Here is a 14,791-nt window from a genome sequence, read left to right on the forward strand (position 1 = left end):
ACACACAATTCTGTTAATCCTATGTGGCAAACAGCTGTAACTGTAAGGTACACACAATTCTGTTAATCCTATGTGGCAAACAGCTGTAACTGTAAGGTACACACAATTCTGTTAATCCTATGTGGCAAACAGCTGTAAGTGTAAGGTACACACAATTCTGTTAATCCTATGTGGCAAACAGCTGTAACTGTAAGGTACACACAATTCTGTTAATCCTATGTGGCAAACAGCTGTAACTGTAAGGTACACACAATTGTGTTAATCCTATGTGGCAAACAGCTGTAACTGTAAGGTACACACAATTGTGTTAATCCTATGTGGCAAACAGCTGTAACTGTAAGGTACACACAATTCTGTTAATCCTATGTGGCAAACAGCTGTAACTGTAAGGTACACACAATTCTGTTAATCCTATGTGGCAAACAGCTGTAAGTGTAAGGTACACACAATTGTGTTAATCCTATGTGGCAAACAGCTGTAAGTGTAAGGTACACACAATTGTGTTAATCCTATGTGGCAAACAGCTGTAAGTGTAAGGTACACACAATTGTGTTAATCCTATGTGGCAAACAGCTGTAAGTGTAAGGTACACACAATTGTGTTAATCCTATGTGGCAAACAGCTGTAACTGTAAGGTACACACAATTGTGTTAATCCTATGTGGCAAACAGCTGTAAGTGTAAGGTACACACAGGGAAAACTCCACTCTTTAACTGATCGAGTTTTCTTCATTTTACAGTGATAGAGGTAAATATCAATCATGTTAAACACGGAGATTGCCTTGTGAACTGAGGAAGAAAACAAACTGCCATCGCTCAGGCATAGCCAAAACAAACAAGTCGCTCAGGCATAGCCAAAACAAGTCGCTCAGGCATAGCCACATCGCTCAGGCATAGCCACATCGCTCAGGCATAGCCACATCGCTCAGGCATAGCCAAAACAAGTCGCTCAGGCATAGCCAAAACAAGTCGCTCAGGCATAGCCAAAACAAGTCGCTCAGGCATAGCCAAAACAAGTCGCTCAGGCATAGCCACATCAAACAAGTCGCTCAGGCATAGCCAAAACAAGTCGCTCAGGCATAGCCAAAACAAGTCGCTCAGGCATAGCCAAATCAAACAAGTCGCTCAGGCATAGCCACATCAAACAAGTCGCGTAAGGCGAAAATACAACATTTAGTCAAGCTGTCGAACTCACAGAATGAAACTGAACGCAATGCAATTTTTCAGCAAGACCGTATACTCGTAGCATCGTCAGTCCACCGCTCGTGGCAAAGGCAGTGAAATTGACAAGAAGAGCGGGGTAGTAGTTGCGCTGAGAAGGATAGCACGCTTTTCTGTACCTCTCTTCGTTTTAACTTTCTGAGCGTGTTTTTAATCCAAACATATCATATCTATATGTTTTTGGAATCAGGAATGGACAAGGAATAAGATGAAAGTGTTTTTAAATTGATTTCGAAAATTTAATTTTGATCATAATTTTTATATTTTTAATTTTCAGAGCTTGTTTTTAATCCAAATATAACATATTTATATGTTTTTGGAATCAGAAAATGATGAAGAATAAGATGAACGTAAATTTGGATCGTTTTATAAAAAAAATATGTTTTTTACAATTTTCAGATTTTTAATGACCAAAGTCATCAATTAATTTTTAAGCCACCAAGCTGAAATGCAATACCGAAGTCCGGCCTTTGTCGAAGATTGCTTGGCCAAAATTTCAATCAATTTGATTGAAAAATGAGGGTGTGACAGTGCCGCCTCAACTTTTACAAAAAGCCGGATATGACGTCATCAAAGGTATTTATCGAAAAAAATAAAAAAAACGTCCGGGGATATCATTCCCAGGAACTCTCATGTAAAATTTCATAAAGATCGGTCCAGTAGTTTGGTCTGAATCGCTCTACCCACACACGCACAGACACACAGACACAGACACACACACACGCACACACACACAGACACAGACACGGACACACAGACACATACACCACGACCCTCGTCTCGATTCCCCCTCTATGTTAAAACATTTAGTCAAAACTTGACTAAATGTAAAAAAACAAAAAAAAACATCCACATCTCTCTCTCTCTCTGTCTCTCTCTTTATCTCTGTCTCTGTCTCTGTCTGTCTCTCTCTCTCTCTCTCTTGGTGCTCTCTCTCTCTCGGTGCACCCTCTCTCTCTCTCTCTCTCTCTGTCTCTCTTTCTCTCTCTCTGTCTGTCTGCATTGCTATCACTAACCTCTATATATTTTGTTGATGATGATAATGATGTCGACGATGATGATGATGATGATGATGATGAAGAAGTTGTTGTTGTGTGTGTGTGTCCGTGTGTGTGTGTGTGTGTGTGTGTGTGTGTGTGTGTGTGTGTATGTGTGTGTGCGTGTGTGTATGTGTGTGTGCGCATATGTGTATGTGTGTGTGTGTGTGTGTGTGTGTGTATGTGCGTGTGCGTGTGTGTGTGTGTGTATGTATGTATGTGTGTGTGTGTGTGTGTGTGTGTGTGTGTGTGTGTGTGTGTGTGTGTGTATGTGTGTTGTATTGAGTGCGAACGTGATTGCAGGCATGCGGCGCGCGTGTGTGTGCGAGTCGAATTTTCTTTTCCTTTGTATTATCTTGACATACATGTACATTTCAATGTTCTATTATGCATTATGTAGTCGTATAGGTAATGTTGTAATTAGTAATACTGTATGATTGCGATTGACAAGTGTCCTTTTATTGTCTTTATCTTTATGTCTTAGTTTAGCAGGGACAGATTGTAAGACTAGGCGTGAGCCTAAAATCTCCATCCTTGAGTAATAAAGTTCGTTCGTTCGTTCGTTCGTTCGTTCGTTCGTTCCCTCTCTCTCTTGGTGTTCTCTCTCTCTGTCTCTCTCGGTGCACCATCTCTCTCTCTCTCTGTGACTCTCTCTCTCTCTCTTTCTCTCTCTCTCTGTCTGTCTCTCTCTCTCTCTCTGTGTCTGTCTCTCTCTATATTTCTTTCTCTCTATTTCTTTCTCTCTCTCTCTCTCTCTCTCTCTCTCTCTCTCTCTCTCTCTCTCTCTCTCTCTCTCTCTCTCTCTCTCTCTCTCTCTCTCTCTCTCTCTCATCACAAACAAGAGTCACGTTACCTGCAGTTCATCTCGCACTCGTTAGGATATGTTTGGTTGTCATGGCCACACACAGGAAGGTAGATGGACTGACATACACATCCCACAGGCTCTTGTGGACATTCTCCGTTGAATGCTTTTTTCACACCACTGAACAATTGAACATGATATCAACTACCAAAACACAATAACCACAGTGGCGGCCACAACAACAATAACACAATGTTCCCCCACACGCTAAATGCAGATTACAGTATGCACAACAACAATAACACAATGTTCCCCCACACGCTAAATGCAGATTACAGTATGCACAACAACAATAACACAATGTTCCCCCACACGCTAAATGCAGATTACAGTATGCACAACAACAATAACACAATGTTCTTCCACACGCTAAATGCAGATTACAGTATGCACAACAACAATAACACAATGTTCTTCCACACGCTAAATGCAGATTACAGTATGCACAACAACAATAACACAATGTTCTTCCACACGCTAAATGCAGATTACAGTATGCACAACAACAATAACACAATGTTCTTCCACACGCTAAATGCAGATTACAGTATGCACAACAACAATAACACAATGTTCCCCCACACGCTAAATGCAGATTACAGTATGCACAACAACAATAACACAATGTTCCCCCACACGCTAAATGCAGATTACAGTATGCACAACAACAATAACACAATGTTCTTCCACACGCTAAATGCAGATTACAGTATGCACAACAACAATAACACAATGTTCCCCCACACGCTAAATGCAGATTACAGTATGCACATGCAACAAACAACCAACCCAAATCAAGTCTTAAATGAACAATAAGCATCATCAACAAGATTTGGGGAAATGTATGGATCAGCATACTTATGTATGGAATACAATTAGAATAGATGGTTACAACAAACAATTAGGCCAAATCCTACAGCGTATTATTTCAACAAATGTTACAGTACATAATTTCAACACACACTGGCTGGACCTAGTGAATGAGTGGGAGAGGCTTCCGAAATGAGGCAAGGGTACAGTTACTAGTCAGGCCCGGGGTCTGGTGAATTACATTTAGCATTAATTTTGAAAGGAATGTTTTGGGTCTCTCCTCGAAAATAAAGGTAGATCTGTTTGCCCAGCAACCCAGGACCCCCCCCCCCCCTCCCCCGATCCAGCTCTGTCTACCTACCTGCAGTTAAGATGGCATTCATTGGAGTATGTTTCGCCGTTGACCCCACACACGGGCAGGTAGATCATTGGGCACGGACACACGGGCTCTGATGGGGAACACTCGCCTTCGTGAGCCAAACTGGCCCCGCTGTCAAGCAAATTATTCCCTTCAGAACAGGCATGCAAGACAACAGGCATGCAAGACAACAGGCATGCAAGCACAGAAGCATTCCATGCACACAGACACACACTCCTGTATACTGGAACAGGTGTGGGATGTCTTTCCAGATATACAGGACAGAATCTAGTCATCAAATATTGTGTATATGCCATAAAGAAGTAGGCTTACTGGCACTGCATTTGACAGAGGTTGGAGTAGGTCCTGCCATCAGTACCACACACAGGCAGGTACATGGACTGACAGACACACACCTGGGGAACACCTTGACACTCGCCGTCGTCAGCTTTCTCCACCTTCCTGCAATACACATGAAGATAAAACTATCAAGGTGGATGCAAGCTTGAGAAGCGATGGACATAAAATCATTGAATGGTTTTACGAAGTACACTGAAATTGTAGTACTATTTCTTTGTCTTTGTTGGAGAAGCATAGTTTTGTATGGTTGATGTTATTTGATGTTGCTGTGTGATGTTGATGTCGTGTACCAAAAAGAAATAAAAACGTGTTAAAAAAAAAAAAAATTGTAGTACTATGTAGTTATTTTACAAATCGGTTTTTTTGTGATGGCGTTGAGGTAAGTACGCTTTTTCGATGATTTATACAATGGTGTACGGGTACTGTTGATACAGCGTGATTGGACCACGCTTTGTTGGATCAGTAACAGCAGATTTTCCAAACAAACATGCTTAATTCAAGAAGATTTTCTTTACATTTCGAACGCACTTTTTGAACAAAGTTGGCAGGAACTAGGAGACGGGATGAATACTTCTTTTCAGGAGATGATTTAATTGGCATTACTTTTTTTTCTTTCTTTTTTTTCCGTCTTTACACCTGTTCCTTGTCCCGTTGTGCTCTCACACCGCCCCGTCCCTGCACTCGCTGCTCCAACCACCTCTGAATTTCGTTCCGCTGCCAGACTTGTCGATTTTACAGACGCTCCAGGGGGGGGATGTCGGGTCGCTGCGGTAGGCTACCCTCGGAAGATGACACTGCACTTCTGCTGAGTCACTTCGACGGTGTTCAGTAGTGGGTCTGTCCCGAGCTAACGGACGCAGCCCACTACCTACTATGCCCCTTACAAACGACATTGACTTTTAAGTCGAGGAGCCAGACTGAGTGAGCGTCCCCTCCAGAGAGCAGACCGCCACCACGTCCCTCCGTCGACCCCCCTGAACGTTACACGTTGAAGACTGACAGCAGAACTACTATTCAGAGAAGGATCGAACAGGAACACTGAGACCAAGGTCACCATGAGAGCTCCGGGCATAAAGGGCCACAAGAGCAAGGACAATTTTATATTTTGGATGAATAATTAGATGAGGATGATTATAATGATGATGCTTTGGATTTCCAATTTTTGGTTTGAGACTACGTGACAGGGACTCTACGCTTACTGTCATAATATATCCTGGCATCAACCAGGCCCGAGAACTGCCGCACCTGCGGTGTTGTCAGGTATACATGACCTGAGCACCCTCAAAGTCGCATTCGTTAAGTGAATGACACTCGGCTGTGTGATCCCAGCCTTCCTATAGGAACCATAGCACTTCCACTCTCGGAAGGAGCCGACCGTAGCCCAAAAAACCCACATGACCCTGATGGGATTCGAACCCACGACCTCCCGGCCCCCAGCCCGATGCGCTAACCACTGCGCTACGGGGGCCGGTTAATTGGCATTACTACCTTGAAGAGGAAGGAGGTGTATGAATTTAGTGACCTATTTTTCGACCATTTGCAATTTACAAGCGTAAACAAAAGAAACTGAAGAGAAAGAGAGAGGGAGAGAGAGAGAGAGAGAGAGAGAGAGAGAGAGAGAGAGAGAGAAAGAGCGAGAGAGAAGAAATCAACAAACTCACTGGCAGTTGAGGAGACACTCGTTGTCGTAAGTCTCGTTGTCAGCACCACACACAGGGCGGTAGATATGCTGGCACGGGCACACCGTGGGCGCTGACCCACATTCTCCTTCATGGGCAAGTGGCACGTCCCTGCAATGTCACAGCAGCAACTATCACTATCAAACAAGCGCTCGGCAAAGCTACTGTAGCATTAAAGGTAACACTCGTATCGTGCAGGTCAAGGTAGAGGTAGTCCCATAACCATCTGTTGGTCGTGGGGGAGTGAGGTGTTAGAGATCTCCACTACTGATGGTGCAGACCTTCTCATAATATTCGTCCAGGCTTCTGTCTGCGACAGGAACATCGATCCTTCAAATTGAACATACACCAAAAATCTACAGCCTGCCTGTTTTCTGTGCAAAGTTGAGCCACAAGTACAAAACGGAATTGATTCCGTTACAGACACCTATGTTTTCTGTGCAAGGTTGAGCCACAAGTACAAAACGGAATTGATTCCGTTACAGACACCTATGTTTTCTGTGCAAGGTTGAGCCACAAGTACAAAACGGAATTGATTCCGTTACAGACACCTATGTTTTCTGTGCAAGGTTGAGCCACAAGTACAAAACGGAATTGATTCCGTTACAGACACCTATGTTTTCTGTGCAAGGTTGAGCCACAAGTACAAAACGGAATTGATTCCGTTACAGACACCTATGTTTTCTGTGCAAGGTTGAGCCACAAGTACAAAACGGAATTGATTCCGTTACAGACACCTATGTTTTCTGTGCAAGGTTGAGCCACAAGTACAAAACGGAATTGATTCCGTTACAGACACCTATGTTTTCTGTGCAAAGTTGAGCCACAAGTACAAAACGGAATTGATTCCGTTACAGACACCTATGTTTTCTGTGCAAAGTTGAGCCACAAGTACAAAACGGAATTGATTCCGTTATAGACACCAATGGTTATTTGCAAAATAAAGTCTGCAAAAAAAGCATACAGTGCTCAGGAAGCAAGCATGCTGTAGGAACTTGGTACGTGTCCAAGTGGAGGGGTGTTCTTGTCCCACGTACACGCCTGGACACATCTGTGTTGGTTTACATGATGGTTTACATGATGGTTTACATGGTGGTTTACATGATGGTTTACATGATGGTTACATGATGGTTTACATGGTGGTTTACATGATGGTTTACATGATGGTTTACATGATGGTTTACATGATGGTTTACATGGTGGTTTACATGATGGTTTACATGATGGTTTACATGATGGTTTACATGATGGTTTACATGATGGTTTACATGATGGTTTACATGGTGGTTTACATGATGGTTTACATGGTGGTTTACATGATGGTTTACATGATGGTTTACATGGTGGTTTACATGATGGTTTACATGGTGGTTTACATGATGGTTTACATGATGGTTTACATGATGGTTTACATGATGGTTTACATGATGGTTTACATGATGGTTTACATGGTGGTTTACATGGTGGTTTACATGATGGTTTACATGATGGTTTACATGATGGTTTACATGGTGGTTTACATGGTGGTTTACATGATGGTTTACATGATGGTTTACATGATGGTTTACATGATTTACAATAGAAGGAAGGTACCTTTAACTTTACTTCTCGGTTGCTTTTCTTGTTCCCCTGTCAGCTAGGAAGGAGAATCTGGTCAAAAGGGGACCTCGTAAAAGTTGAATTTAAAACAAAACTGATCCAAAAGTACTTACAAAACAAAAACAAAATGACATGCAAGGACCATGTCAGATTGAGTGTGAAATACAGAGAGAAAAATTCGGACACAAGATGTGCCACAAAGAAAGTTTCGATAGCTGTAGGTATGAATCTATAGGAAAACTCAATTATAAAAGCAGTCTTTAATTTCAGTAAGCACGCTAAGTCTAATCATTTCCTCTTTCTCTGCTGCGAGAGCAGGCCCGCCAATATGTGCAAAAGCTGGCTTGTCCAAGATGTTGTGTTGGTACCTGCACTCCATGTCACACTGGTTGTCGTACGTGTGGCCGTCCTGTCCACACACAGGCAGGTAGATACGTGGGCACACACAAAAGTCTTGCGACGTGGAACATACGCCGTCATGGGCCTTTGTCACGTTTCTGAAATATAGTAATACACATGATCAGACAAAATGATGGAACTGAACAGTACAACGCTTTGAGCTCTGCAAGTAGTGTCTTTATCAGTTCAACGCTTTGAGCTCTGCAAGTAGTGTCTTTATCAGTTCAACTTACTGAAGGTAGATGGACTGAGAGAGAGAGAGAGAGAGAGAGAGAGAGAGAGAGAGAGAGAGAGAGAGAGAGAGAGAGAGAGAGAGAGAGTGAGAGAGCGTGAAAGAGAAAGAGAGAAAGAGAGAGAAAAAGAGAGAGTGAGAGAGTGAGAGAGAGAGAGAGTGAGAGAGAGAGAGAGTGAGAGAGTGAGAGAGCGTGAGAGAGAAAGAGAGAGAGAAGAGAGAGAGAGAGGAGAGAGAGAGTGAGAGAGAGAGAGAGAGAATGAGAGAAAGAGAGAGTGAGAGAGTGAGAGAATGAGAGAGAGAGAGAGTGAGAGAAAGAGAGAGTGAGAGAGTGAGAGAGTGAGAGAGAGAGAGAGAAAGAGAGAGAGAGTGAGAGAGTGAGAGAGAGAAAGAGAGAGAGAGAGTGAGGGAGAGAGAGACAGACAATGACAATTTGTATAGGACCAGCCCTCGCCCTAAAGAGGGAAAACACTGATATTTATCGCCAAAAGAGTAACACACACACACACACACACACACACCGTCACACACACACACACACACACACACACACACACACACACACACACATACGCACACACACACACACACATACGCACACACACTTACTTTGAGACTAAAAAACCAACGAGACACACAACCAAACAGACACCAATTAAGACTAACACATTAACCAGTGCAACACCTTACCTGCAGTTCATCTCACACAGGTTGGGGTATGTCTGGTTGTCATGGCCACACACAGGTAGGTAGATGGACTGACACACGCAGCCTGGAGGTTCTACCTCGCAGGGACCATCATGGGCCCTCTCGACGCCTCTTCAAAAATACACACACCGAACTGATAAATATTTTAAACAGAGTGCATTGGTTGCAGTCTGGCAGAATATTCTGTATCATTCACACCACTTTTAGACAATGGTGAATATCTACTTTATATCATTCGTTCATGTTAAGTATACGTCCTTATTGAGCCCGAACTTTGCTTTGCGAAGTCTTCTGTCACCAGTCTAGAACACAGTGTGACGTGTTCCGCTATAGAACAGCCTTTCTGTCACCAGTCTTGAACACAGTGTGACGTGTTCCGCTATAGAACAGCCTTTCTGTCACCAGTCTAGAACACGGTGTGACGTGTTCCGCTATAGAACAGCCTTTCTGTCACCAGTCTAGAACACAGTGTGACGTGTTCCGCTATAGAACAGCCTTTCTGTCACCAGTCTAGAACACAGTGTGACGTGTTCCGCTATAGAACAGCCTTTCTGTCACCAGTCTAGAACACAGTGTGACGTGTTCCGCTATAGAACAGCCTTTCTGTCACCAGTCTTGAACACAGTGTGACGTGTTCCGCTATAGAACAGCCTTTCTGTCACCAGTCTTGAACACAGTGTGACGTGTTCCGCTATAGAACAGCCTTTCTGTCACCAGTCTAGAACACAGTGTGACGTGTTCCGCTATAGAACAGCCTTTCTGTCACCAGTCTAGAACACAGTGTGACGTGTTCCGCTATAGAACAGCCTTTCTGTCACCAGTCTTGAACACGGTGTGACGTGTTCCGCTATAGAACAGCCTTTCTGTCACCAGTCTAGAACACAGTGTGACGTGTTCCGCTATAGAACAGCCTTTCTGTCACCAATCTTGAACACAGTGTGACGTGTTCCGCTATAGAACAGCCTTTCTGTCACCAGTCTAGAACACAGTGTGACGTGTTCCGCTATAGAACAGCCTTTCTGTCACCAGTCTAGAACACAGTGTGACGTGTTCCGCTATAGAACAGCCTTTCTGTCACCAGTCTTGAACACAGTGTGACGTGTTCCGCTATAGAACAGCCTTTCTGTCACCAGTCTTGAACAGTGTGACGTGTTCCGCTATTGAACTGTCTTTCTGTCACCAGTCTTGAACGCAGTGTGACGTGTTCTGCTATAGAACAGCCTTTCTGTCACCAGTCTTGAACGCAGTGTGACGTGTTCCGCTATAGAACAGCCTTTCTGTCACCAGTCTTGAACAGTGTGACGTGTTCTGCTATAGAACAGCCTTTCTGTCACCAGTCTTGAACGCAGTGTGATGTGTTCCGCTATAGAACAGCCTTTCTGTCATCAGTCTTGAACAGTGTGACGTCGTACAGAACTCCATAGTAAACGCTAGTGTTTAAATGAACAAAAAAGTTTACCTTGTGCTTTGTGTTGTTTCTACATTGTACTTTATCACACTGTGTTAAAAACTCGTTATAAAAAGCAAGTTCAGAAGATTAGTGTTGAATTAACTTTTTGACCACATGTTCTAACGGTTGTCTTACCTGCAGCTCATCTCACAGGTGTTGCTGTAGGTCTGACCGTCCTGACCGCACACAGGGGCGTAGTGACGTGGACACAGGCACACCTCGTGACACTGACCCTCGTGGTCCAGGTCCACGTTTCTGTCACAACACGTGCACACACATTACAAATTGAACATACAGCTTAAGAAACGCGTACGATGGTTGGTCTGGTGATTATTGTGTATCGACTCTTCACCAGTTAATGCCATTCGACACCGATGCAAGTTGGTTTCCTTTTTCAGTTCACGAGTACAAATGATATTAGATTATAAAAAAGACTATATAATTATAAAGATATTAACTGCACTTATTTTTTGAATCCGGTTTAACCAAACATGTCTACACACGAATGTGACAAGTGTATGAACTATTTCTTTTTGGGGGGTGAACGGGGCATCCGCTTTCCTAGCCTACTGTCAGCTGGGATCTCAGCTCCCAGTGGCAGTCACAGCCTTTCGGCGACAAACAGAATTTTCAAATAACTGAGAAGAAAGAACAAGACAAAAGGTATGCCCTCTGAACCAACAAAATGATACGGAAAGGAATCTGCATGGTTTCTCCGCAAACACATAGCACTAGACAAATTATTGACGCTTATCCGCCAGCTTAAAGGCCCGGTGTAACACGAGAAAGTTACTCCCACGAGATTTTTTTACTCCGGAGTAAATATTTCGTACGAAAATGTTACTCCCTTTACGAAAACAACTACTCCCCCATAACACGAAAAAATTACTTCCAACATTTCGGCCGAAAATGTTACTCCCCTGACGAATAAATAACGAATACATTATTCCACCCTAACACGAGCAATTTACTGCCCACGCCAGCTGTACGCAACTTTTACTCCCCTGTCCCATGTTAGTCTTGGTGGTGGAAGGGGTGGAGGGAGGGTAGCGCGACATTTGTTTGCGCGAGATCACATATTGGCATTATCCCTTCGCCCGCATCCCATTTTTGCGTTCGAGATTTCGTGGAGGGAGTCATGTTTTCGTGCCTTGTGGAGTTCTTTTCTCGTACGAAAGGTGTACTCGGAGTTCTTACGAAATTCTTACTCCGGAGTAAATTGTTCGTGGAGTAAAAATGTCGTGTTACACTCCTTCACGTCCTACAGTCCGGATCACCGTCTCAGATCCAGCCAGGCTTTTTTTGCATGGGAGAAGGCCGTCCCTCCACTTGGTCACTTACCTTTTGCATGGGATAAGGCCATCCCTCCACTTGGTCATTTACTAAAAATGAACAGCCTGTGCGCTCTCTGTTCACAGTGTCAACTGTTTGATAATTTAATTTAGTAAAAGCCACTACATTGGCGTTTTGATAAATTAATTCGTGAAATAAATGTCCACTCATGACAGCAAGCAGTCGGTGTGTAGAGTGTTGATATCCGAACAAAGTGAAGGGATGGACTGACCCCGTGCAAAACCTGGCCACATTTCAGATTTTTTCAGAGAAAAAATAAGTAGGGGAAGGGCTCCTAATATGGACCGGCCCCTAATATGGACCACCTCCTGTTCTGACAAACTAACGGCGCTAGAGCGCTAAAAACAATTTCATTCGCTGTATTCACCCTCACTGGATAACTTGCACATGTCAAAACAGTTGCAGAAACACAAACCTCAAAACCGTTAGGCTTTTTCTCTCTTTTTTCACTTTTGGCAGCGTTCACTCTAAATTGGCCGCCTAAAACGGACTCGTTTCTGTCCACGGCCAAAGCTTTTATCACACAAAATTTGCTATATACATGTATGAGAGCTAAGACCGTATTTGTTACATTTTAGCAGTTTTGACCCCGAGTTTTTTTTTACTGCAAACAAAAAATAATAGCAAAATCTCAAAGTATGTGTAAGTCCCCTAATATGGACCACCTTCGACAAATCGAAGAAATTAAAAAGGCTATTTTCATTAATTCATTAAGAAGCTTGCTAAAAAAATAACCTATAACTAGCCCTCGAGATTTCACAAAAATATAACAAATAGTTTTCTTTTCGTGGAAGTTGATAATTTCCCTTATTTTCACTCTTGATAAGCTTCTTTAGTTTCCTGGTGTGCTCCAAATAATGCTCTCATCAACCCGAAACAGATAAATCTAAAGCATATTTTAATTACTCTGACTTGCACCCTAAGTTGTATCATGTTATTTTGAAGTATAAGAGGCTTTTTACAGTGATTCGTGAAGGCCGCTTTGTGATTATTTCTGTATTTAATTTTTGCTGAATGTCTACCAAAGCTATTTTACTCTAATTAGGCCCAACGGTTAACCAAAGAAAGAAGGACTACCAAACAGAAAATGAAACTTCTTCGCAAAAAAACAAACCAGTTATCAGCATGGAACAAAAAGTGGTCCATATTAGGAGCCCTTCCCCTAATGTCTTTAATGACAATCTAAGCATCCAGCAACTCACGCGCACTGCCTGAGACAGTCGTTGTTGTAGGTGACCCCGTCCTTGCCGCACACAGGGCTGTACACGTGCTGACACACACACACCGGCGTCTGGGTGGGACATGGGCCCTCTGCGGCCTCGTGCGCTCCGCTGGGTAAAACAAAATCATTACAACATGTATATACACAGGGTGTGATCTGGTGTATGAGAGGAAGGGGCTTCCAAAACTGATGAGGCAAGGGTGCAGGGGCTGGCCAGGCAGGGGTTGGCATTTGAAAAGGGCAGTTGTTTGGGTATCTCCAGAAATAAAAGATACATTTGCCAGGTAAAGGGGAGGGTCTTCCGGAACCCAGGAACCATGGGTATCTCCAGAAATAAAAGATACATTTGCCAGGTAAAGGGGAGGGTCTTCCGGAACCCAGGAACCATGGGTATCTCCAGAAATAAAAGATACATTTGCCAGGTAAAGGGGAGGGTCTTCCGGAACCCAGGAACCATGGGTATCTCCAGAAATAAAAGATACATTTGCCAGGTAAAGGGGAGGGTCTTCCGGAACCCAGGAACCAAGATCCAGCCCGTATACACTTCTGGGTTGAATGAACTGCTGTCGGGCTTTCGACGCATGACCTGTTTCAGTTATAGGAGAAGTGCAAGCTTACTCGTATCGCTTATTAAGGCAACAATGGATCTGTTGTGGTTAAGTCAATGGTCCACAAGTAAGGTTGGTATCATTCAGACAACAATGGATCTGTCGTGGTTAAGTCAATGGTCCACAAGTAAGGTTGGTATCATTCAGACAACAATGGATCTGTTGTGGTTAACTCAATGGTCCACAAGTAAGGTTGGTATCATTCAGACAACAATGGATCTGTCGTGGTTAACTCAATGGTCCACAAGTAAGGTTGGTATCATTCAGACAACAATGGATCTGTCGTGGTTAAGTCAATGGTCCACAAGTAAGGTTGGTATCATTCAGACAACAATGGATCTGTCGTGGTTAACTCAATGGTCCACAAGTAAGGTTGGTATCATTAAGGCAACAATGGATCTGTCGTGGTTAACTCAATGGTCCACAAGTAAGGTTGGTATCATTCAGACAACAATGGATCTGTCGTGGTTAACTCAATGGTCCACAAGTAAGGTTGCTATCATTCAGACAACAATGGATCTGTTGTGGTTAAGTCAATGGTCCACAAGTAAGGTTGGTATCATTCAGACAATGGATCTGTCGTGGTTAAGTCAATGGTCCACAAGTAAGGTTGCTATCATTCAGACAACAATGGATCTGTTGTGGTTAACTCAATGGTCCACAAGTAAGGTTGCTATCATTCAGACAACAATGGATCTGTCGTGGTTAACTCAATGGTCCACAAGTAAGGTTGGTATCATTCAGACAATGGATCTGTTGTGGTTAAGTCAATGGTCCACAAGTAAGGTTGCTATCATTCAGACAACAATGGATCTGTTGTGGTTAACTCAATGGTCCACAAGTAAGGTTGGTATCATTCAGACAACAATGGATCTGTCGTGGTTAACTCAATGG

General features: G+C 43.2%; 1 protein-coding gene and 1 non-coding gene across 2 annotated transcripts in view; both read right to left on the reverse strand.

The window, feature by feature from the left end:
• The window catches only part of LOC138961357 (uncharacterized), a 60,272-nt gene that overhangs the window by 32,718 nt on the left and 12,763 nt on the right, over positions 1–14,791 (reverse strand). Inside the window, exons 9-16 of the mRNA XM_070332968.1 lie at positions 13,270–13,398; positions 10,850–10,969; positions 9,247–9,375; positions 8,294–8,422; positions 6,309–6,437; positions 4,621–4,749; positions 4,291–4,419; positions 3,111–3,239 (exon numbers count right to left, since the gene is read on the reverse strand). Coding sequence (XP_070189069.1) covers positions 3,111–3,239; positions 4,291–4,419; positions 4,621–4,749; positions 6,309–6,437; positions 8,294–8,422; positions 9,247–9,375; positions 10,850–10,969; positions 13,270–13,398 — 1,023 coding nt within the window. The remainder of the gene's footprint in view (positions 1–3,110; positions 3,240–4,290; positions 4,420–4,620; positions 4,750–6,308; positions 6,438–8,293; positions 8,423–9,246; positions 9,376–10,849; positions 10,970–13,269; positions 13,399–14,791) is intronic.
• Trnap-ggg (transfer RNA proline (anticodon GGG)) lies at positions 6,043–6,116 on the reverse strand. The gene has a single exon. It is a non-coding gene; the product is annotated as a tRNA-Pro (tRNA).

Source organism: Littorina saxatilis, linkage group LG3, assembly GCF_037325665.1.
Source record: "Littorina saxatilis isolate snail1 linkage group LG3, US_GU_Lsax_2.0, whole genome shotgun sequence".
NCBI lineage: Eukaryota > Metazoa > Mollusca > Gastropoda > Littorinimorpha > Littorinidae > Littorina > Littorina saxatilis.